General features: G+C 36.4%; 1 protein-coding gene across 4 annotated transcripts in view; it reads left to right on the top strand.

Moving 5' to 3' along the window:
- The window catches only part of EPHA5 (EPH receptor A5), a 367,821-nt gene that overhangs the window by 242,773 nt on the left and 98,089 nt on the right, over nt 1–26,959 (top strand). For all 4 annotated transcript variants that reach the window (XM_061145871.1, XM_061145872.1, XM_061145873.1 and 1 more), the window contains exons 6-7: nt 11,572–11,696; nt 18,652–18,811. In XM_061145871.1, the coding sequence (XP_061001854.1) occupies nt 11,572–11,696; nt 18,652–18,811 (285 nt within the window). The remainder of the gene's footprint in view (nt 1–11,571; nt 11,697–18,651; nt 18,812–26,959) is intronic.

Here is a 26,959-nt window from a genome sequence, read left to right on the forward strand (position 1 = left end):
ACTCAAGGGATGGAGCCATATCTCTTAGTCTCCTGCATTGGCAGGTGGGTTCTTTACCACAAGTGCCACCTAGATAGCCCTTATTGGTGTATAACTGATATATAATAAACTTCACATCAAGTGTACAATTTGATAAGATTTTGCATATCTACATACTTGGGAAACATTAGCACAAATAAGATAGTGCTTATATCCATTTCTCCCAACATGTTTACTCATGTCCCTTATTAATCCAACCAAAAAAAAATACATATTGTTAACGTCATTTGTGTAAAACTCTAAAAAATACAAATAAATCTATTGTAATAGAATGTGAGCAATTGTTTATTCACCTCTTTACTTATCAATATTTGCATGTGCATAGTATCATCCAGAAACTGTTCCAAAAACTAGCAGACAATATTGAAAGAGGTCACAAGAATTTTCAGATTTTACGGAGATTATAGTCTGGTTGGACTAAAACAGATTACATATGAATGTACAAACACATCAATTTACAAAGTATTAATAGACTGTTTCTTTTTATATTTTCCCGACCTATTAAGAAACAGTCCACAAATGAAGAAAGGCAAATATTGTATAAGACAGCAAGGTAATAAGAGTGAGCCAAAGGTTTAAGAAGGCAACAGTTCACAAAACAACACTGATTCAGCTTCTAGCCTAAGGTTTCCAAGTCTATATAATTTTGTTAAAAGAACTGATTCCAGTATGGTTTCCTTTAATGCTTCCCCAAATTACTGAAAAACTGATTCAGTTAAATTGTTCATTGAAAGCAGAGAATCCTTGGCCCCAGTCTAATCTCCTGAGTCAGAATTTCCTGGAGTGAAGACTAATAATCTGTGTTTTTAAGAAAAACTGGCCCAGACTCATCTGGATAAGAAGAATCACCTAAATATGATGAACTGTGTGTGGAAGAGAGGAGTGCTAGGTTTCAGCCAGCAGATATTGACTTTGATATCCATTGGCCAGATTTTGCCAATGGAATTAATTGTAAGATGCATGTTTTTTAAAGCTTGTGTGTAAATGAACACATGACTTGTGTGGAGGGACTTTTGGAGGCAAGTAAAAGAAGTTCCATCTGAAGAACTTTTAACATTTTCGTGGACTGTCACAGACTGAAAATATATCATCAGTTCAGTTCAGTCACTCAGTCGTGTCCGACTTTTTTCAATCCCATGAACTGCAACATGCCAGACTTCCCTGTCCATCACCAACTGCCGGAGCTTGCTCAAACTCCATCAAGTCAGAGGTGCCATCCAACCATCTTGTCCTCTGTCATCCCCTTCTCCTCATGCCTTAAATCTTTTCCAGCATCAGGGGTTTTTCCAGTATATATCCATATTATCTTATCTTTCTCAGTGCTTTAAGATTAAAATTTTACATGAATAGGTCAAATGCATAGAAATGTATTATTTAAAAAAAAAATACAAGTAACCAATACTTGGGACTTTCCAGGTGGCTCAGCAGGAGATGTAGGAGAACCCAGGAGCCCTGGGTTGGGAAAATCCCCTGGAGAAGGACATGGCAGCCCACTCCAGTATTCTTGCCTGGATAATCCCAAGGACAGAGGAACTTGTCAGGCTACCGTCCACAGGGTCCCACAGAGTCAAATACAACTGAATCCACTTATCAGACATACATGCACTGTACCTGATACCATAACACAGAATCAGATTACAGTCTGGTAAAAAGTTTGTATCAGTGTTCCTATTTTAAAGATAGAATAAACATTCATAGTTGTTAGGTTATTTAAACAAGGTCACTCAGCTAGGAAATGGCTGGTTGCCAAAAGAATTTGAAACCAATTTTGCTTGATTTCAAAGCTGTCTATACCATGGCACCCTTTCCTATCTGAGAACACTAAACTAGGTTCTGTATTTGAAAAGTTAGGATGACATGCTCTTTTACATAACAGATAGCAGACTTTTGTTTTATCATTGCTTATGCCACTGAGATGTTAAAGATTTCTGCATTATGTAAGTATCAGTAAGTCAGACAGACACAGATTGGCAATTCTTTAATAATTAGAAATATATACTGAAAATAAAGTAATTGTGTGGCGGATGGTGGGAGCCAGTGTTGAAGTTGGAGATTACAGATATATTACCTGTGTGATTGCTGATTAGAGTTAGTGGCATCAGTGTATATTCATGTTTAGCTTTATATATGTGTGTGTGTGTGTGTGTGTATACATGCACACAAATAGCTCTTGCTACATTTAGAAATGTTTATAGATATACACAGGTTAACATACATGCATTTATTTCCTGACTTTGTCATCCGAGAGGGTCAAGAAACAAAACCCCAGTAGCAAGAAGCACGCTTACGATCCAGACCTTGGTGTCCAGTAGAATTCTCCAATGTAGGAAACCAGTGTTCCTAGGAGAAATGACTTATTCTAGGATTGAGGGCAGTAAATGAAACAAGATGAGCCTGAAGCATCTTGTCTTGCAGTGCCAAGAGGTAAGAAAGTGATGTAGAATACAGACAGAAAACCCATAATGATAGAGGTATGTCAAAAAGACATAGAAGCTAACTGAAAGAGTAATCAATGACCAAAACTTTAACAACTTGAATAAAAAATAAAGCATTAGATTATAAGCTAAAGTATTAAAAAATCCATGTGTCTGTACTCCACAAGAATATAAATAAGTGATGAAGCAAACACATAGGGTTCAATAGATAATAATTTGGGCAGATACTCCATGCCCAAGGAGGTAGATCATTGCTCACCTTCCTTAAGTGTGGGCTGCACATAGTCACTTTCTTCCAAGTGTATAGAAAACTGGGAAATGAATAACTTTACTGTGAAGAAATCTAGTGCTACCTCTGTCAGGTGATCAAAGTTAACCTAATATTGATGAGTTATGCCTCTGCCCTTGATAGGATGTCATGGAAAAAGCACTTTACCTCTGTACCTTCCTCCAAAAATAACTTATATCTCAAGTCTAATCATGAGAAAAACATCATATTAATCCCAGCTGAGAGATACTTTACAAAATACCTGACCCATATGCCTCAGCACTGTCAAAGTCATCAAATCAAGCAGTTTGAGAGACTATTAAAGCCCAGAGAAGCCTGAGGAAATGTGATGACTAAATGTAATATGGTGTGCTGAGTGGGATCCTGGGAAAGAAAAATAATAATAAGTATACCTAAGGAAAGTGGAATAAAATATGAACTTTAATAATGTATCAATATTGGTTCATTAATTGTGGTAGATCTACTATACTGGTGTAAGTTGTTTCTTTTTTAAAAATGTTTATGGGTTATAGCTGATTTACAATATTGTGTTTCTGTTGTACAGCAGAGTGAATCAGTTATACAGATACGTGCATCCACTGCTTTTTATGATGTTTCTAAAACATCCTAAAACGAAAATAGAAGACATTAGGTGTGGGATGTATGGAATCTCTCTTTACTACCTTAATAACCTTTCTATAAATATAAAATCATTCTCGATTTAAGTTTTTTTTAATTCAATTAGGTGAATGCTGGGAGAAATATCAATAACCTCAGATATGCAGATGACACCACCCTTATGGCAGAAAGTGAGGAAGAACTAAAGAGCCTCTTGATGAAGGTGAAAGAGGAGAGTGAAAAAGTTGGCTTAAAGCTCAACATTCAGAAAACTAAGGTCATGGCATCTGGTCCCATCACTTCATGGGAAATAGATGTGGAAATGGTGGAAACAGTGGCTGACTTTATTTTTCTGGGCTCCACAATCACTACAGATGGTGATTGCAGCCATGAAATTAAAAGACGCTTACTCCCTGGAAGGAAAGTTATGACCAACCTAGACAGCATATTAAAAAGCAGAGACATTACTTTGCCAACAAAGGGCTGTCTAGTCAAGGCTATGGTTTTACCAGTGGTCATGTATGGATGTGAGAGATGGACTATAAAGAAAGCTGAGCACCACAGAATTGATGTTTTTGAACTGTGGTGTTGGAGAAGACTCTTGAGAGTCCCTTGGACTGCAAGGAGATCCAACCAGTCCATCCTAAAGGAGATCAGTCCTGGGTGTTCATTGGAGGGACTGATGTTGAAGCTGAAACTCCAATACTTTGGCCACCTGATTCGGAGAGCTGACTCATTGGAAAAGACCCTGATGCTGGGAAAGATTGAGGGTAGGAGGAGAAGGGGACACTAAAGGATGAGATGGTTGGATGGCATCATCGACTCGATGGACATGGATTTGGGTGGACTCTGGGAGATAGTGATGGACAGGGAGGCCTGGCGTGCTGCAGTTCATGGGGTCGCAAAGAGTTAGACACGACTGAGCGACTGAAGTGAACTGAACTGAAATGAATTAGGGAAATGTTACTGTCTAAAGGATAAACATCTTCCTTATTATACTGATACTCAAAGTTCACTTCCAGTATGTAAGCTACAATACTTAGAAGCAATTTGGAATGTTTCCACATATCTCTAAGGTGAAACTTAGAAGCTATGCAAATTATTTTGTTCTAGTCCACTTTATTTCTCTGGTATTTTTGTTCTTACACTATGCTGTGCGTGCTTAGTCACTCAGTCGTGCCCAACTCTTTGTGACCCCATGGACTGTAGCCCGCCAGGCTCCTCTCTCTATGGGGATTCTCCAGGCAAGAATATAAGTGGCTTACCATGCCGTCCTCCACGGGATCTTCCCAACCCAGGTATCAAACCCAGGGTCCTGCATTGCAGGCAGATTGTTTACTGTCTGAGACACCAGGGAAGCCCTAGTACGGTAATATTTATGATTTAACACCATCCAGCAAGTTTTACAGGCAGTAATTCTCTGTGCCATCATTCTCAGTTTGTTCCAGGCTTACTTAATAAAAGGTCGAGTGGATAAAGAATGAACAACAGGTAAGGGAGATAAATGAAATAAATGAAACATGTCCTGATGCTGACAAATCTTGTTACAGTTATTTTAATATACATATTATCTCTAAAATACTTTGCAGTTGGGTAAGAGTGCTGCCATTTACAATTTGCACATCATCATTATGCCCCAGGAGCTGTCAGTGTCCCTACTTTGATCAGCTTTACCCAAATGACAAAGAGATCATCTCTTCACCAAGCATGTTATTCTTGAACTACTCTGAGCTGAGAAGTGGTCTCCTCTCTTCCTTCCATTCTGAACCATGATTTAAAGGGCACTCGTTAGCCAACCAAGTATGGAAAACAAGTATGGAAGAATCACCTAAATATGATGAACTGTGTGTGGAAGAGAGGAGTGCTAGGTTTCAACCTAGCATGGAAACAAGTATGGAAAACCAAGTATGGAAATTTGTGGAGCTGGACATATGCAAACCTATGGACAACCAAGTATGGAAAACAGTGGTGTTTATTAAATCAAACAGTTTTTGAAAGCCATGTGGCTTATGCTTAACTTTGATGGATGTAAGTAAATAACAAAGAATTCCATTTCAGGATGATTATGTCTGTGTTGATATTTATTTGATAGCTTCACTTTGAAATGGTTCTTTATTTTATTGAAGAATGGATTATTTTAAATAAAATGCAAGTTCCTAACTAATAGGATCCTAGTATATGCATGTAAGATGAGATAAACTTGGTTTTGAATGATCCTTGATGATGTTTGTATTCTCATTCATTCATGCATGTATCCATTCAACAAATATTTATGAAATATCTATATGCCAATTAATTTTCTGGTGCTGGCAATATAGCAGTGAACTATATCAAATTAATCCCTGCCTTCATGGAGCATACATATTAAATGCAGTTTTGAATAGAAAGTTGGCAACACCATCAGTTCATTAAGTGAAAACTGAAACCTGTCTATAAAATCTACATCAACCAAAATGAGGATGTCTACAATGTAGTGAAATGAGTGAAGAACTTTAAAGACAGTTTGTGGATCTTTACTAAAGTATAATGCAACACATATATAGTGGTAATGGGACAGTGAGTGTAGTTTATGTGATTCATAAAGATACACACTATCGAACACAGTATATTAAAACAAAATTCTGTTATCTTCCTGAATTCTCTCTTCCTGTTTCTACATCAGTAAATTTGCTACTTTGCTGCAAACACAATGATGAACTAGGGGGCCTATGGCTTGCTCTTCCTTCTTTCCCTGTATTCTGGATGGTTTGTCCATAGTACCGAAGATGGCATGACTTTTCCCTCATGAGGGAATCAAAAGGGACTTTGCACTTATTCCAGAGTGTGACTGTGAGAACCACCAGTCAAATAAAGGGTTCACATGAAAGTAATTAAACTTCGATTTCCAAACTACTTTTAAACAATTTTGGCTTCGTACACACACTTTGTGTTCTATAGTGTGTATGTGTGCTCAGTCCTATCTGACTCTTTTGACCCCATGGACTGTAGCCCACCAGGCTCCTCTGTCCATGGAATTTTCCAGGCAACAATACTAGAAATGGGTTGCCATTTCCTTCTCCAGGGGATCTTCTGGACCCATGATCAAACTCGGGTCTCCTGCATTTTGGGCAGATTCTTTACCATCTGAACCAGCAGGGAAGGCCCAAAATGAAAGTTGATCAGTCGCTCAGTTGTCTGTGACTCTTTGTGACCCCCTGGACTATAGCCCACCACATCTTCTGTCCATGGAGTCATCCAGGCAAGAATATTGGAGTGGGTAGCCATTTCCTTCTCCAGGGGGATCTTCCCAACCCAGATCTCCTGTGTTGGAGACAAGATTCTTTACCATCCAAGCCACCAGAAAATTTGTGGAGCTGGACAGAGGGAGGGGACATATGCAAACCTATGACTGATTCTTTTTGATGTTTGACAGAAAAACAACAAAATTCTGTAAAGTAATTAGTCTTCAATTAAAAATGTTTTTTTAAAAAAAGAATAGAAGATAAAGCTGAAATTATACATTCTCGGAACACCACAAAGCCCTATAATTAAAAGAGTATAAGTACATATTATAGTATCAAAGTCAATATAACCTATGGGTTTATAGGACACTAGACAGTTACCAGACTTTGGTCTTACAGATAGTTGTTTCTATTTTAATTTTATTGAAAGACATGTCACTTTTAATAGATGAATTTGCTGACATAATATAATACATAATCAAAAATAAAAGATTCCTCTGTATTTGATTTTTTACCAGCACTCATTTATTCCATACATATTTATTGGACTGTCCTCTGTCCAGATGCTGTTCTAGAGCTAGGATTCAGTAACGAATGAGAATAACAATATCGCTGCGCTCATAAAATTACACTCTACTTGAGAGGATTGAAAAAAGCAAATAGGAATAAGGAAATCAAAGAGGACACAAACAGATGGAGAAACATACCGTGTTCATGGATTGGAAGAATCAATATTGTCAAAATGGCTATTCTACCCAAAGCTGTCTATAGATTCAATGCAATCCCTATCAAGCTACCAACGATATTTTTCACAGAACTAGACCAAAGAATTTCACAATTTATATGGAAATACAAAAAACCTCGAATAGCCAAAGTAATCTTGAGAAAGAAGAATGGAACTGGAGGAATCAACCTGCCTGACTTCAGACTCTACTACAAAGCCACAGTCATCAAGACAGTATGGTACTGGCACAAAGACAGAAATATAGATCAATGGAACAGAATAGAAAGCCCAGAGATAAATCCACGAACCTATGGACACCTTATCTTTGACAAAGGAGGCAAGGATATACAATGGAAAAAAGACAACCTCTTTAACAAGTGGTGCTGGGAAAACTGGTCAACCACTTGTAAAAGAATGAAACTAGAACACTTTCTAACACCATACACAAAAATAAACTCAAAATGGATTAAAGATCTAAATGTAAGACCAGAAACTATAAAACTGCTAGAGGAGAACATAGGCAAAACACTCTCCGACATAAACCACAGCAAGATCCTCTATGACCCACCTCCCAGAATATTGGAAATAAAAGCAAAACTAAACAAATGGGACCTAATGAAACTTAAAAGCTTTTGCACTACAAAGGAAACTATAAGTAAGGTGAAAAGACAGCCCTCAGATTGGGAGAAAATAATAGCAAATGAAGAAACAGACAAAGGATTAATCTCAAAAATATACAAGCAACTCCTGCAGCTCAATTCCAGAAAAATAAATGACCCAATCAAAAAATGGGCCAAAGAACTAAACAGACATTTCTCCAAAGAAGACATACAGATGGCTAACAAACACATGAAAAGATGCTCAACATCACTCATTATTAGAGAAATGCAAATCAAAACCACAATGAGGTACCATTATACGCCAGTCAGGATGGCTGCTATCCAAAAGTCTACAAGCAATAAATGCTGGAGAGGGTGTGGAGAAAAGGGAACCCTCTTACACTGTTGGTGGGAATGCAAACTAGTACAGCCACTATGGAGAACAGTGTGGAGATTTCTTAAAAAACTGGAAATAGAACTGCCATATGACCCAGCAATCCCACTTCTGGGCATACACACTGAGGAAACCAGATCTGAAAGAGACACGTGCACCCCAATGTTCATCGCAGCACTGTTTCTAATAGCCAGGACATGGAAGCAACCTAGATGCCCATCAGCAGATGAATGGATAAGGAAGCTGTGGTACATATACACCATGGAATATTACTCAGCCATTAAAAAGAATTCATTTGAACCAGTCCTAATGAGATGGATGAAGCTGGAGCCCCTTATACAGAGTGAAGTAAGCCAGAAAGATAAAGAACATTACAGCATACTATCACATATATATGGAATTTAGAAAGATGGTAACGATAACCCTATATGCAAAACAGAAAAAGAGACACAGAAATACAGAACAGACTTTTGAACTCTGTGGGAGAATGTGAGGGTGGGATATTTCAAAAGAACAGCATGTATACTATCTATGGTGAAACAGATCACCAGCCCAGGTGGGATGCATGAGACAAGTGCTCCAGCCTGGTGCACTGGGAGGACTCGGGGGAATCGGGTGGAGAGGGAGGTGGGAGCGGGGATCGGGATGGGGAATACATGTAAATCCATGGCTGATTCATATCAATGTATGACAAAACCCACTGAAATGTTGTGAAGTGATTGGCCTCCAACTAATAAAAAAAAAAGATTTAAAAAAAAAAAAAGAAAACAACATGCAAAAAAAAAAAAAGTAATAAGGAAGAATTCATATAGAAATAAGATAAGATATGAATATCAGATGATAGAAGGGCAAGAAATAGGGGAAAATTAAATTGTGACGATCAGAAGATGTGGCAAGATAAGGGGGGGGGGGGGGGGGCGGGGCAAGGGAGAGAGCAAACAGCAAAAGTCTCAGTGAGAAATCCTGAAGAGGGAGCGAGCTCTGGAGTCAGAGTGAGAAGCACCTCTGAATAAGAGAATGCAGATAGAAAATCCTTAGGCAGGGGTGTGTTAGAGGTGCCTGGGGCAGCCAGCCTAGAGAAGGAAATTGTAACCCACTCCAGTATTCTTGCCTGGAGAATTCCATGGAAAGAGGAGCTTGTTGGGCTACAGTCCATGGGGTCACAAAGAGTTGGACACGAATGAGCAGCTAACACTATGCAGGAGTGTGTCAGAAGTGCCTGGGGCCACCAGCCTGGGCAGGGCTGCTGAAGAAGCAGCAAGAGGTGGTGAGGTCAAAGAAGATGCAGAGAGCCGGACGGTATTGATGCTTGTGTGTATGTCTACATTTGGGTTTTACTCTGCAGTGAGACCCAGAGGTACAGAGGAATGACGTGACCTCTCTTCTGTTTTTAAATGATGAGCCTCTTCCCATCCCCTTTTTACACTAGCGTGGAGCCCCGCAAATAGTTCTGAACTTGGTTCTTGCTGTCTGTTGCTCCAAATGGTGCCTCTGATTTGGTTACATTTTCTGAGGAATGGAAAAGAAACTTAAACATGACAAGTTACAGTGTATTATTTTGACTGAATACTGCTGGAAATTAAAATAGAAATACTAAGCATCCATATGTATATGGATGTAACATATAGGGCTTCCCTGGTAGCTCAGCAGTGAATAATCTGCCTGCCATTGCAGGAGACACAGGAGGCCAGAGTCTGCTGCCTGAGTCACGAAGATCCCTTTGAGAAGGAATTGACGACCCACTGCAGTATTCTTGTTTGGGAAATCCCACGGTCAGAGGGGCCTAATGGGCTGTAGTCCATGGGGTCGCAAAGAATTGGACACAACTTAGAGACTGAGACAGCAACAACAATATAGCATATACGTTGCTATTTCTTTTTCTTAGCTGCTCAGTCCTGTTTGACTCTTTGTGACCCCATGGGCTGCATGTAGTCCACCAGGCTCCTCTGTCCATGGGATTCTCCAGGCAAGAATACTGGAGTGGGTTGCCGTTTCCTTCTCCAGGGGATCGTCCCTACCCAGGAATCGAACCTGAGTCCTCCTGCATTACATGCAGATTCTTTACCATCTGAGACACAAGGGAAGCCCAACATATATATATATATAAATTTTAATCTCAGTAGATATATAATATTGTTCACATAAGGCTATATATACACTACCACAGGACTATCACGTAGTGGTTATACACTACTCACTTTGGCTGACATCTTTTCCATCTTATTACATGTACATTATAAATACATAAAATATGCATGTTATGTATTATTTCTCTGTCTCTACACTTACATACACTCTTGATGTGTGTGTGTGTGTGTTTGTGCATGTGTGTGTGTGTATATATATATATATATACATACACATAGGCACTCCGGGGGGCACGAGTGGTAAAGAATCTGCATGCCCATGATAATTTTTTGCTTTGTCTTCTATAAAATCTGAAAACTACAAAAATAAAGGTTATCTACATCAAGAAAATTATGTCAGCACCTCTTTAGGGTGTCAAACCCAGAGTCTATACAAATTTCATCAGTTTGATAAAAAAGGGATGCCGAGTCAAATATTCAAGTGTGTGGGAGTTCAAAATACTCAGAAAGTAGCATTTTTTTCTATTATTATCAGATAAATAGTCATTTAATAGACACTGGCAAATAATGAACATCATAAGCAACTGTAATTTCTAATGAAATATTTGGGGAAAATGGATGTGAAGGGAAATGCTTCTTTTATTTGCTATTGTTTTATATATACTACACATATTTAAGCATAGTTTTAAGAAAGACCTCCACTGTATTTAATATATGAAATTTCAATGATTATAGACTCATATGATTTCAAAAATAAGAAATTATGAAAGTCTTAATGTTATAAAAATATGGTAATAGGGATAACCATGTACGTGTTAGTGTTACGGAATATGTTATAGAGTTCATGAATTTTAGAAACATAGAATAGACATAAGATCATTAAGAACATCTTTATTCTATAAAGAGAAGATAGTTTGTGTATCTAAACTTTATAGAGAAAATGTGGACTTAAGATTCTATGTGACTATAATTTTATTAGAGAAATTTCTCAGGATATAAGTTGATTTATATTTTTAAAGCACTTCTAAATCTATAAAAACTTGTATATAAAGAATAACTGTTTCCAGGTACAATGAAAAGTTAAGTGTTTGATATATTTATTATATCACCTTCAAGTGTGCCGATACACATGACAGACGGGTGGAATTTGAAGACTCTGTTAATCATGCCACTCTCCATTTTGCAGCCCCCTCTCCAGTCACCAATGTGAAAAAGGGGAAGATAGCTAAGAACAGCATCTCCTTATCTTGGCAAGAGCCAGATCGCCCCAATGGAATCATCCTGGAGTATGAAATCAAATATTTTGAAAAGGTGGGACTAACAGAATAAAAAATGTCCTTTCTTCCTTTTCCATGTTAATTTTAGCAACTGCAGTTATCCAATTTGTAGTTATCCAATTGCATGTTACAATTTTAGGTGTAAATCCATGACAGTTGATTTGCAATCATGATTATGAAGGCCTGACGTGTATAGCGAGTGCTTTATTTGTGTTCTGTTGCTGCCAAATGGTTCACGCTGCCGGAATACTGCAATGTAAGCTAACATCAGCTTTACTAGGCTTCACAGCATCGAAAGATAAAGTCACAGAACATTTTCAAAATGTCCCAGATGATGAAGCTGTTAACCTTCAGTAGTGACTGCAGTATACTACAGGGAAAAACACAATCTCATGGCCAGTAACCCTGCATAATGCCTATTCTATTTGGAAGTATCAGCAGGTAGCATGTATGTATACCTGATAATTTTAGAAAACCTATGACAAAGGTCTTTTAACACTGTAGCATAAAATTTATTTTAAAATTTGAGAGCATAAAGTTGGAAGTGTATGCTTCACATTCCCTATAGTTTCTTGATTTCCCTCTTCTTCCCTGAGTTGTTGTTTTGCCATAATAGTTGTTGAAATCTAAAGGCAATAATCATTCCTTTTTCTCTTTTCTAAATCCATGACCAAGTGAGCTATTGATAAAGGAATAAACAGGTAGAAACTAAAGATGCACTTATAATTTCTAAAGCTGAACTGGTGTCTTTGGCTTAGATATATTATGTTAGATTAGATTTTCTAACCTCCACTCCCATCTTACAGTAAGTTCCCTACATATGAACCTTTAAATTGCAATCTTTCAAATATGTGACTGTGCCCTTGTATACCAGCTATTGTATGGTACTACTGTGCTTTTCAAAGTATAGTACTGTAAAATTAAAAATGTTTTATTTTTGTGTTTGTTTTTCATGTATTATTTGTATGAAAGGTATTATAAACTCATTATGGTACAATACCATGTAAGTGATTTGTGTTAGTTGGGTACCTAGGCTAAATTTGTGTATTAGTCACTCAGTCATGTCTGACTTTGCAACCCCATGGACTGTAGCCTGCCAGGCTCCTCTGTCCTTGGAATTCTCTAGGCAAGAATGCTGGAGAGGGGTGCTATTTCCCTCTCCATTGAATCTTCCCTACTCAGAGATCAAACCCAGGTCTCCTGCATTGCAGCAGATTCTTTACTGTGTGAGCTACTGGGGAAGCCTAGGCTAAATTTATTGGACTTAAAAACAAACAGGACTTACAGACGGGCTGTCGGAATGGAGCTTATTTGTATGTAGGAGACGCACTGTATTGTTCTTTTTGTACAGACTAGATCTGAATGACATGCACTATCTAGAACAGCTTGAGTTCTAATAGAACAGGGATAAAAATAGATGAGTGTTCAAACCAGACTCTAAGAGGTGGCTTGGAGACCCTGGCCCAGAAGTGTATGTTCTATGGAAGTAGGAGTAGACAAGATTGCTGACATAATACTGAGAAGCAGATCGCAAAAGGGAAGGGAAGCCACACTTATCCAACCGCTTCTCATAAACTCCCAGAGACATCACTCCTCTCTTAGGGAAGAGTGAAGAGGGTGGAAGTTTAAAAACTCACTTTGCAATACCTAAGAAATTGTCCAAGTTGGATGCTAGAATCAAGAAGGAGAATAAGCGTTTTCCTTATACTGATGCAAAAGTGTCATGAGAAATACTGATCTCCTATTAATTAAAGTTACTTAAAATTGGAATTCCACATATATGATAGATAAGCATTATAAGTAAATACATTGAAACACATTGAAGTAATTCATAGCATTTTTTGCTTGTTTCATCATGGATTCAATCTGTGTAAAGATATAACAGAGAATGAAACATAGAGTTTATGTGGGGTGAGTGGGGCTATCTACATATTTTTCTAGGTTTTGTATGTCTCTACAATGTTCATATATTGATTTTATAAATGAATAAATAACTCAATTATTATTTTGGAAATCATTGTCTAAGAATGACTTATTGGTAGCATTAAATGTAACTAAGTGGATTATTAGGGAACATAAATGAAGATATTGATAAGATATTTCAGAAAAAAAATAATATCAAATAACGTTATTCACCAAGAATGTTCTAAGAAAATACTTTGATACAAAACTATGTCAGGGTAAGGTGTACAGTGTTTACTGAAAAAAATAGAGTAAATCAAATAAAATGTTACGACATTAATATACTTCAGTGATTCCTGGTTCTCTGGGAGTCATGGTCCAAACTGAATTGCTGATGCTAGAAGTCTTCAAACGCATGCTGTATTCAAAGTTAATTTGTTAAATTTAGTTTTACATTTCTTTTTTCATGTTTTTGTCAACTTTATCACTGCATACTAATTCAAAGCTAGGCAAATATATGAATTTATGAATTCTTTTGTAAACATTTTAAGTTTCCAGATTTTTATTGTAATTAAAGTTGATTTTAAAATAAGTTGAGATTCATACTGGCACTTTAGAATAGCTATACACAGGAAAAACCTATATAATTGAATAGGGGTTTCCCTGGTAGCTCAGCTGGTAAAGAATCCTCCTGCAATGCAGGAGACCCTGGTTTGATTCCTGGATCAGGAAGATCCTCTGGAGAAGGGATGGGCTACCCTCTCCAATATTCTTAGGCTTCCCTGGTAGCTCAATTGGTAAAGAATCTGCCCACAATGCAGGAGACCTGGGTTTGATCCCTGGGTTGGGAAAATCCCATAGGGGAGGGAATGGCTACCCACTCCAGTATTCTGGCCTGAAGAATTCCATTGATTTTTATAGTCCATGGGGTCACATATAATCCATATACCTGAATATATATATATCTTAGATGCAATAAAGTTTTTCAGCAGGAACAGTAAACGTTTGACAATTATTTATTTTCCTGCCTGGTTTTTCTTTACCTGAAACAACTATTCATAGCTGAACTTAAGAGTTTAGTGGGGTTTTTTTGTTTTTTGTTTTTTTTTTGTCTTTAAGGAAATTGTCCCTATTTTTTCCCCTTATGGGCGACCTTTGATTGTTTTAACACTTGCTTCTCAGCATATGCATGAGTCTCATATACATGATATTCCTTAGGAGCAAGGATTTACCTTTTTTTTTTTTTTTTTTTCATTTAAGCTGCTGCTTTTGTTAAAACAAATAATTACGCAAGAAGTGGTAGGGCAAAGCCCTTGTCTGTTAATATTTATTCTAATTAATCATATCCATGTTGTGGAAATATGTTTGCTTTAGTCCATTTTATGTAATATTTGTTTCAGTAACATTTGGCTTTATGCTTAATATTTTATATTTAATGCTGGTTTAATACACTCTATTATCTGTACAACTCGAAGTAAGAAAAAATGATTTTGGGAAAAAAGATTTCTATTCAATAAATGAATAAAAGTTGCCTAAAAGTTTGCTTTGAAAGCAGCAAAAACCCTTATATATTATTTTGGGGAAGTTATCATTATTTTTTGGTCAGTGTTTTCCTTTTACAGAGAAGATATTAATTCCCAGACTTTTGCCAAGTAAAATTATTGAGCACACCAATAAAATACACAAAAAGTTTTGTTTTTTTTTTAACACTTTCAAAAGGAAAAAAAAAAAAGGGGGATAATGAGCTTTGATATCATGTATTGAGGTGGGGGTCCTGATAGGTTGCCAGGGCTTATTTTGAGTCTTCAGAATGATACCACCATTTTATTGGCTGGCTCTTGGCCAGACACAGGTGGCAGAGCTTTCCAGGGCTCACACACTTGCCAGCTGGCATTTCCGCCTGTGATTGCCCTGCTCTAATAGAGGTCATTGGGCCTCTCTGCTCCTGCGTGGTGATGGGCCCACTGCCACCTCTTAATTAAAGACAGGCAAAGGGAAGCTGCCCTTTGGCAGAGTGTTTGCCAGCTGGCTCCTTCTGCGAAGGCCGTCCCCTTGCTGCCTGTGAACAATGTTTGCTAAGCAGCTGGGGAACGTAGCTCATTTGCTCAGCTGGGACATAAAGGCAGCAAAAGCCACTGCCCTGACCGAGGACTTGACAACACTTGGTCGTGGGTGTTGAAGATGTGTGCATAGTTTGTGACATGGTGGAAATTCTGAGTATGATTTAAAGAAGTGGAACAGAAGCAAATTTTAGAAGATACTTAAAGCATTTAAAATGTGTATTTATGGGTTTTGATCCCTTCATATAAGCTTCACTAAGTCCCCTTGATAACTTACTCAACTAACTCAGAGAGACAATGTACAGTTAGATCTGTGATGAGGAAACATTGAGACATACATAATGTTACTAGATAATCAGATGGAATGTTGTATAATTGTGTTCAATTAAATACAGCAAATAGCAGATTATACTTTATTCAAGAAACAACATTCCAGTTTCCTTGAAGTGTTTTTTATTTTTTTGATGAAATTATCCATTTCTATTTTTTTAATACCTAGGAGTTACAATCATATAAGATTTTTAACTTTTTTTTTTCTTTTGAGTAGAAGAATTTGCCATCATATTATAGGGGCAAATCAAAGCTGTAATGTCCAGAAGATTGTGCTAGGTGTTGTGTACATTATCTCTATCTCTGTGTCCTCACAAAACTCATAATAAATAATTTCATCCTATTCTAAAGAAGAAAAAACCTTAGGTTGAGTTGTATACTCACATTTACACACATACTTTAGTTAATAATGGCTAGAATTCTAACCCTGATAATCCTATGCTTTTTTCATTAAAAAGAACATCTTACTTTATATATAAATGTTTATACTTCATGTAAAAATCCTAATTATATCAAATATAAGAGAATCTTTAGTTTTGTCTAGATTTTTTCACCAACTCAAATTCCCTTCAAGCAAATTACAAATAATAGTGAATATATATTTTAGCATTTCTTACTGAAAATGTCTGATTCAATCACAGCCAAGCTGTGAAGTATATTATTGAGAAAGTCTTGCCCACTCAGTCACAAACTTGAGTATACCCAGAACATCAGTAACTACAATAGCTTATAGAAGCTATTTACCCCTTTTTAAAGGAACACATCAAGAAATTGTCTACTTTTTTACTGCTCTACCTCTAGCACATAGAAGAGGTACTAGAGTAGACAAGAGGAGATTTTAAATATTTGTGAGAGGAAATGGCTAACATTACTAGGTAAAGTTTATAGAATTTAATTATCTACTTTAAATTCTTTGCAAAATTGTAACAAAATTTCCTAAACACTGTAAAGACTAGGCATTTAAATTAATATGTTCATTAAAAATAAAGATAAATTGTTTATGTAAAGTAAATCAGAAAAACCCATTTGGATTAGAATTTAAACCATATTTACCTGGAAAGAAATTTGGATGTACTTAACCCTAAGAAAAATTTATATGTTTGAATGTATTAAATGAAGGATGGTGAACTAGAAGCATATTTATACATTGTATATTTTGTTTTAGGTAGCATAGAACTTGGTTAGAAGTTGACTTTGATGTGTCAAACAAGAAAAAAAAATGATTATTACATTAAAACTTATTTTACCTGCTTTCTCATGCAGTATCTGTTTCATTCTTACATCTCTGTGAGGATATCCAAGTACCAGTTTCTACCCCAATTTTACAGATAAGGAAGCTGAGGATAAAAATAAAAATGGGTTTCAGTGTCCACATTAAAGATACAGCATAGCATGCTGTAGACGTCAAGGGACAATGAGTGTGGTTTGCATTTGTTTTGTGTGTTCATAGCATTGTCAACATCAAGTAATAACCATATTCATATCATCATCCAAATGATAAGTTTGGAGTAGAGACTTCCCAAACTCCCTACTGAGCTTGGCATATTCTTCTCAAGAGTACTTGAGAAGTGAATATTATATTCATGTTTTCAATTGTTTTCTCATTTAGAAAAAATAAATCCTTTATATGTTGGTCCCCTTAGATTGTTTTTAAAAAATAAATTTTTCTGCTTATAAAAACAATATTCACTGAAATATTTAGAAAACAATGATCTATAGTCATTAACCAGTTATTGTAAGTAAAGATCAATTCTTAAAAAGGTATAAAAAATGTTCTAAGTATAACCTATCTTTAATTCATCCTATAATATCAATCATAAATATAATACATTTCCTTAAGGAAAAAACAAGTTTAGCCAAGAATCACACATAAAAATATAAAGGAAGAGAAAATTCAAAACAGGAACTGTGTTTCAAATCCTTATAGATCTAAATTTTTTTATTCGGCATCATAAACTTCAGAGATAATGAGGAGTTATAGATGGCTTGCCTGGAATTTTGTTACTAGTCAAATCAGAAATAGTTCCTCTTTGTTTCACTTTCTAGAACTATCTTTCCAGTGATTTTTTCTTTCCTCTTCCATCTCTGTTCACTAGTAACCTAGCCCAAACACATGAAAGTGAAAAACTAGAACTTTTTTAAAAGGAAAAAAAAATACTTTGCATTTTTTCTTTAAAATTTCATTTCAACATAGTGAACTGAAATTAAACTTCTCCAGTGAAGTACTCATTCCTTCTCCCAACACCTAAATATAATTAGAAATCAAATTCACTAAAGATAAAAGATATATGTCTTATCTGGCAGTACATTGGACATTGTAACCTTTCTCTGTAAACAAACATCATATTAGATGCACTCTAATAAGTCATTTATGAGAAAAACAAGCACACAATTAGCAATACTAAAATAGAGTCTGTAAAATAGTGTGTCTTTTAGAAATTGTATTTTTAAAGTTTACATATCTATTTCTGCCCAGGGCAAGTGGTGGATGGGTGGAAAACACATCCACCATCTTTGAGTTCTAGAAAATAGCATTCTGTATAACTAGCACTCTGAGAATATGTAGGATTTTTTTTCCCTGAAATTATCATATTTGCACTAATATCAAATCTGTTAGTTTCTGAATCTTTTTCTCATCTCTAAGTTTTGCCATCATTAGTAATTCACATGTTGTCTTCTTTTTATCTTATCTACAAGGACCAAGAGACCAGCTATACAATTATCAAATCTAAAGAGACATCTATAACTGCAGAGGGCTTGAAACCAGCTTCGGTGTATGTCTTCCAAATTCGGGCACGCACGGCCGCAGGCTATGGTGTCTTCAGTCGAAGATTTGAGTTTGAAACCATCCCAGTGTGTAAGTCATTTTAATTACTGTCAGCTCATGTCTCTCTAATGGTTACCAGAGAAGAGTCAGTGGATCAATACGCTCCCTGGGCATTCTGTCAGTGTCCCGCTTCTCCTCCGTCTCCCAGGCATGACCCCTTCCGGTGGGAAGCATCTGTCATATTAATACGGTAGGTGAGCGGGTTAACACACGGTGGTCCCCACTCCTCATTGCATTTGGTCTACAGGGAGATGAAACATCAGGAGATGCTTAAGAACTGTTTAAACCTTGCTTTTAAAGACTCTTTCCACTGCTGCCATACTTTATTGAATTATTGCCATTTACTTTTTACTTGTTTTATTGAACTACCCTACTAAGCTTAGTCTTTCTATGAAAATTCCACAGGGAACTTTCATTAGTATTGCGTTTGGCAAGAAAATGGTGCTTTCAGGAACCAATCTGATTGTTTAAAAAAAAAAATCAAAATCTCTGGCAGCAACTCTGAGTGGATGGTCTGGAAATACTTCTGTAAAAACCTTTCTTGTGCCTTTTTTTCCCCCCAAAATAGTAAAAATAGCAGAAAGATTTTTCTTTAAAGTCAAGCAAAATATTTAGATTTACTTGTACTAAAGCACACATTAAAAGCAGAAGTAGCAGAAGGCAATAATCTGCTGTATTTATAGATGAAAAAAAAAGACACTATTAAAGTCTTGTTAGGAAGAAAATAACAGTAGTGTGAAATGTCAAGTATGTGTAAATGTATATGTTTGAACATATATAATACATATATATATATACATTTTAAAGTCAAGTTATATAAGAATTAGTGATTGTAAAATGAAGGAATTAAGATGCATATTTTCTTCCTTTGAATACCAACTTGAGAGCGTAGTTATCAGATTTACTTTGAAATGATTAGAATTATTAAATTTAAATTTTTGTAAATCTATATAATACAGATCTTAAGAAAATGAAGATATACTTCTGCTTAAAGCATGTTTAACTGAATTATCTAGAAAATAACTTTTATTACTTTAACAGTAACTTTCTAAGTATTGCTTCACTTGATTTTATATAGATTAGAGTGCCATTGTGGAAAAAAGATAAATTATTTTCTTTCCATTCAGGGACAGTCCCTTGTCTGAAGTTTAATTGGCCTATTAAAATTTAAGCATCTGATACTATTTAGAAAAGTTTTTAAATATGTTTGATATGAATAGATGAAATTAGAAAATTTCCATAATATTGGCAATGAACTAATTATTTACTCTCGTACCTTGCACACTGATCTGGCTTTATGACGAAATGTGTGTTACATACCCTGGCCACCCTCAAAGACCTTGTTTCTATTTATGGTTATGTGGTTTACCAACTCTGGGAACAAAGCCGTAGGGTACATTGTGTTTCAACGTATGCGCTAGTGCGCGGACAACTTTACAAATGAAAAGTGTCACTTTAAAAGATTACAAAATTATACCTAGTTTTAAGAGATTGGCATGTTCAGCCATTAGTTTTTCTTTAGACTATTTGATAAACTCCCCCACTCTTTTTTTTGTATAATAGTTTCCAGGATGCCAATACCCATCAATCTGATCATTGAAACAAACAATATGAGGTCATTTTCCATATAGTTTTACAGAGTCTCACCTGAAATTGTCTTCTTTTAAATTTTTCCTACATAATTTCTAGAGTGAAAGAAATGTCACACAAATGTTTTTATTACAAAATCAGAGTTTAGTGTTATTATTACTAGATAATGAAACTCTTTTAGGGACGTATTCTGTACCCCCTCAACTTTAGTGTGGAATTTTATATTTACTTGAGGATGTGTACATGTATATGCAAGCATTTTAAGAATGAATTTTTCTTTGTATCAGTATCTGTTACATACCAATCCCCTTTGGCCTTCATGTAGAAACCTGTATACAGTTCAGCAAGAATGTGTTGAGCCTCTATTATACATTGGCTTTGCTAGACTCTAGAGAAATTAACATGAGTAATACATGGAAACTTCTCTCTAGGGGATAGAAGTACAGTCTGTTTAATTCTGAAAGTTCGAATGTTTGTGTCAAGGACCGTTTAGTGTGCATGTGTTCAGTCACTCATTCATGTCTGACTCTTTGCAACACCATGGACTGTAGCCCACTAGGCTCCTCTGTCCGTGGAATTTTCCAGGCAAGAATACTGGAGCAGGCTGCCATTTCCTACTCTGGAGTATCTTCCCAACCCAGGGATCAAACCTGCATCTCTTTGCTCATTGGCAGACCATTCTTTATCACTAGTGCCACCTGGGAAGCCTGTCAGATAATAGTTTTGTTCATTATTTTTAAATTTGTTGTTAACTCCCTACACATTAAAAGATATAGTTAAAATAAAACTTCATTTTGACTTCTATAGCATTTGTGTTATATGCCATTCATTTGACAACTGTTTGTGTAATATTTTGTGAAAACACTTCAGTTGTTTTATTGAGGAATTATTTACTTGATATTATAATTTAATGCTTCACATACTACTGTATTATTTCTAAAACAGTCTTCAAATATAACATTACGGGATTTATGGTATCTTCCCTGGTGTCTCAAACAGTTAAGAATCTGCCTGCAGTATAGGAGACCTGGATTCAATTTCTGGATCAGGAAGATCCCCTGGAGAAGGGAATGGCAACCCATTCCAGTATTCTTGCTTGGAGAATTCCACGGACAGAGGAACCTGATGGGCTACAGTCCAGGGGTAGCAAAGTATCAGACACAACTGAGTGACTTCCACACATATGTATAGTAAATGTTGGACCTGTTTTCAGACTCAGTTTAAATTAATAATATCAGTAATTTTAAGTATAAGAATTTGTTGTCCCCAAGAGAAATTATCTGTTTAGGCTTGTAGGTAGCAGAGAAGCAGCCTGTAAGTAAATGAAATTTTCCCTCTGAAGGGAGCTCTTTGGAGGTCAGTGTCTTGGAAGAGACAGGAAGTATTATAACAGTGGAGTTACGTAAAGCAAAAGAAGGATATGGAGTTATATTTAACCATGGAATTCAGACTTGATTGGGCTCTTTAAAAGTTTAACATTTCTAAAATGTGGGAGGTGGGAACGGATTAGTCTACAGAAAAAAATGAGGAAGACTCATTATGAGCATGACTTTGTAAGGAAGTTAAAGAGAGCTTTTTAACACTTTGCAAAGTAATAATATAACTAGGATATTGGAATTGATGAAGCCTTACATTTCCTTGTACTCCTTTGTATGTGAGTGTGCAGACGTGTGTATTACATTATGTACAATCTGGTCACTTGCGAGGGTTTGTGTAGCTAACATCACAGTCAAGGTATCAAATAGTATCAACCTCACAAGGATCTCTCTTGTTGCCCTTTTATAACCACAACCACCGCCTTCAGGAGCAACTCTTGTCCAATAACTAATCTCTGCTGCTGCTAAGTAGCTTCAGTGGTGTCTGACTCTGTGCAACCCCATAGACGTCAGCCCACCAGGCTCCCCGTCCCTGGGATTCTCCAGGCAAGAACACTGGAGTGGGTGGCCATTTCCTTCTCCAATGCATGAAAGTGAAAAGTGAAAGTGAAGTCGCTCAGTCGTGTCTGACTCTTAGCGACCCCATGGACTGCACTAATCTCTGGCAACCACTAATTTCTTTAAAAAGAATGTGTTTATTTACTTGGCTGCACCAAGTCTTAGTTGTGGTATGGGATCTTCATTGCATCGTGAGAAACCTTTCATTGTAGTGCGTGGCTTCTCTAGTTGTGGCCCCACAAGCTTCATTGCCCTGCAGCATGTGGGATCTTAGTTCCCCAGCCAGAGATCAAACCCACGTCCCATGCATTGCAAGGCAGATTCTTAACCACTGGACCATCAGAGAAGTTCAGAACTGTAAATTTCTAATATGCATTTCTAAAATGTTGACATTTTAAAAATGTTTTGAAAATGGAATCATACAGTACATTCCCTTTTAGTTTGGAATTTTTTCCCATTCAGTCTAATTCCCCATAGATTGATCCAGGTTGTGAATCTGAAGTCTGTTCCTTTTCATTGTTGAGCAGTATTCCATGATATTCATCGGGAGGACTGATGGTGAATCTGAAACTCCAATAATTTGGTCATCTGATGGGAAGAACTGACTCCTTGGAAAAGACTGTGATCCTAGGAAAGATTGAAGGCAGGAAGAGAAGGGAATTAAAAAGGATGAGATGGTTGGATGACATCACTGACTTGATGGACATGAATTTGAGCAAGCTCTAGGAGTTGGTGATGGACAGGGAAGCCTGGTGTGCTGCAGTCCATGGCCTCAAAAAGAATCAGACACAACTGAGTGACTGAACTTAACTGATTCCATGATAAATATGTACCATAGTTTCTTTAAATATTCACCTATTGAAAGATATCTGGGCTGATACCAGTTTTTGCTATTAACGTTAACAGTTTTGCTATTAACATAAAAATGCTATGAACATTCATGTATATATTTTTGTCTCAACCTAAACTTTATTTCCCTGGGATAACTATCGAAGAGTACAGTTACTGGAGTTGTATGGTAATTGCACATTTATTTTCATAAGAAACTGCCAAACTTTTTTCCAAAGTAACCGTACCATTTTACATGCCCACCACCAATGTATGAGTGATCAATTTCTCCACATTATTATCAACATTTGTTATTGTCACTATTTTATTTTGTCATTTTTGGACAGATGAGTAGCAATATCTTGTTGTTGATTTAATTGAAATCTGTAACAGCCAATGATGGTCCAAATCTTTTCATGTGCTTATCTGTCTGCCGTGATGCTTTAAATCTCCATAATAATTCCTGTGTACTCATTACAAATCAAAAGTTATAACTTTGATCAGCTTATCCTGATCAAGAAAGTTAATAGATGTGCGAGAAAATCCTAAATTCTCAGCCTGGCCTTAGAAAACCCTTGTAATCTGTCTCTAACAAACCTGTCTAGCCTCAGTGATTAAACTCAGTGATTCATGTATGTTACAGTTTCTCTAGAGAATATTTATGTAACATGGATTTGCAACCAGAAGTGAGGAAGCAAACTAAGGGACCACAACACAGTTTCTCAATAGATGCTATCTTAAAGTTTCCAGAGATGATGCAAATATATAATAATTAGCATAAAGAAGCATTATTATTTACTAAAGAACATTAATTTTCATAATTAACATCCTTTTAATAGTAATATGTTTCATTGCTGCAAAATTTGCTTTTAAGCATTCCCAAAACATTCCTCTGCTATTTTTTGAGAACACATTATTAACCAACTAATTCTTAATAAACATATATAAGAAAATAGGCAATATTAATGACTAAAATTCATATCTTTAAATACTAAAATTTTAACAGTATGTAAAAGGATAATCATAAATCATACTGTGCTTACCATTTTTTGACCATTGATAAAGAATGAACAATTATGAAGGCATTGACAGTATCCTATAAATTCTATTTATTTTCAATTTAGTTGATGTCTTTGGGGATATTATTGATGCTGTCAGGGAAAACAAAGGAATAAATAATAAAAGTCTTAATGAATTATCTCAAGAGTTAATTTGAGATAACTCAAATTAATTAATAAGTGCAAATGAAATAATCAATACTTAAAGCCCATCAAGAAACTTAAAAAATACTACAAGCTTTTAAAAATAAATGTAAATATATTTTAAAAGTTCTTCCTCACAGCTCCTTTTTTAAATTTTTCATTATACAAAAAGATATGATTTCAGTGGGCAGTAGACATAAACATGTAAATGTGAATGTTTGTGATGTGACATTACTTGCAAAGTATTTTCATAAAATGTACTAATTTAAATATTTTAAAAAATTGTTGGCATGCCATTCGTAGTTGTTTTAATGCAAAATACTCTCCCATATTTTAGCACGTAAGTTAGACTTCTTGGAAATTACTAAAAAAGAAACTCAGCACCCATTTTTTCCCTCAAAATTAATACTTTGGTTAGTCTGAAATTGTCCTGTTTTTATATTTACTTCTGATTAATCACACCTATTTCTGTCAATACCTTATCTCTCAGAGTCCCAAACTGGCACATTGAGACCAGAAGGCTTTGTTACAGTCAGATTAGAAGGGCTATTGAATGCCCTTCTAATGTGAGAGTACTTTTCCATAGGCAGTAGGTATCTATTAATATTTTGTTTGGAGAAACATGATCAAAGTGATATTTTTAGATGTTTCATGTGAGTACCTAGAAGTCAAAGGGAGCACTTAAAGGACCTATGAACCATACTACAGCAACTTTGATCAAGTAGGTAAATAGTTAATGGAAGAAAAAAAGTAATACATGGGGAGAAACATAGAAGAGAAACAAAACATATTTGGTAATTAAGACTAAGTAGGAGTCAAGAAAAATTCAGTTCTACTTAAACCAGGAAGAGACAAAACTAGTCTAGTTTGTTAGACTGATTTAGGTTTGTTTATTTGCATATGCTGTGCTTAGTCACTCAGTCCTGTCCAACTCTTTGGGACCCCATGGTCTGTAGCCCACCAGGACCCTCTGTCCATAGGGATTCTCCAGGCAAGAATACTGGAGTGGGTTTCCATGCCCTCCTCCAGGGGATCTGCTCAACCCAGGGATTGGACTCAGGTCTCCCACACTGCAGGTGGATTCTTTACCATTTGAGGCACTAGGGAAGCCCATTGATTTAGATACTATTTTTAAATGCCTTTGAGGGTGGATGTGGTTTAAGGGTCAATTTTAATTTTTTTTATGTATTGATTTTTGGCTGTGCTGAGTCTTCGTTACTATGTACACTTTGCCCTGTAGTTGCAGTAAGTACACTTCTCACTGGGGTGGCTTCTTTTGTTGCAAAGCATGGGCTTGAGGGCACGTGAACTTTAGTAGCTGCAGCCTGTGGGCTCAGTAGTTGCAGCTCCCAGGCTTTAGATCACAGGCTCAATAGTTGTAGTCAACAGGCTCTGTTGCTCCATGGCATGTGGGATCCTTTCAGATCAGGAATTGAACCTGTGTCTTCTGCATTGATAGGTGGAGTCTTTACCACTGAGCCCCCCAGGGAAGCCCAAGAATCAATTTTTTAAACATGTTTATTTTTAATGTGAAAATAAAATCCAAATAAATGGAAACAATATTTTTTTAATAGAATGATCCTTTGATGAGAAATAAGAGTTGGAGATATAAATGTGGAACTCCTCAGCTTATGTTGTTCAGTCACTCTGTCATGTCTGACTCAACTTTTAGTTAACTGATGCCATGGGCAAAGAAATATCTATGAGAGACAGGAAGAAAAAGAGGTAAGATGGGAATAGAAAGAAAGAAAGAAGTGAGCAGGATAAAGAACCAGCATTCATCAAGAATTGTTCACACATAAAATACGGGAAGAGAATTCAGAGTCAGTAGAACTGACAAAGCAGTGTTTCGGAGCAGGAGAAAGAGAAATCAGCTCATCTCATGTATAGAAACCAAGAGGAGAAGAGTTCTGAAGATGGGGTGTATGTTCAACAGGGTCAAATACCTCATTACAGTGTATGGTGGGGTAAATGGGGGATTACCTGATGGCTCAGATGGTAAAGAATATACCTGCAGTGTAGGAGACTTGCGTTTAATCCCTGGGTCCAGAAGATCCCCTGGAGAAGGAAATGGCAACCCACTCCAGTGTTCTTGCCTGGAGAATCCCATGGACAGAGGAGCCTGGTGGGCTGCATAGTCCGTGGGGTCACAAAGATTCGGACATGACTGAGCGACTAACACTTTGACTTTCACTTTGTGAAGTAAATGGAGAATTGCTCATTGCATTTGACAGATATCATATCATGCATAGAACTCAAAGGCAGAAGAAGAAAGGTTTCAGGAAAAAAAATAATAATGTTGGTTCTGAGAAGATGCTGTTTTTCAGTCACTAATTCATGTCCAACTCTTTGTGACCCCATGGACTGAAGTTTGCTAGGCTTCCCTATCCTTCACCATCTCGCAGAACTTGCTCAGACTCATGTGTGTTGAATCAGTGAGGCTGGTTCTAAATGAGTCAGTCAGGATGCTGAAAAATAGAAGAGAATAAAAATGATGGATAAAACAGGAGATAATAAGTATATATATTATATCTCCTGTTTAAATAAGGCTGGCAATAGTTGAAGCACTATGCTAAGAGTTATCTCTAAGCAGAAATATAATGATCCCTGGAAATTATCCCTCT

This window comes from Dama dama, chromosome 6 (genome assembly GCF_033118175.1).
Source record: "Dama dama isolate Ldn47 chromosome 6, ASM3311817v1, whole genome shotgun sequence".
Classification (NCBI taxonomy): Eukaryota; Metazoa; Chordata; class Mammalia; order Artiodactyla; family Cervidae; genus Dama; species Dama dama.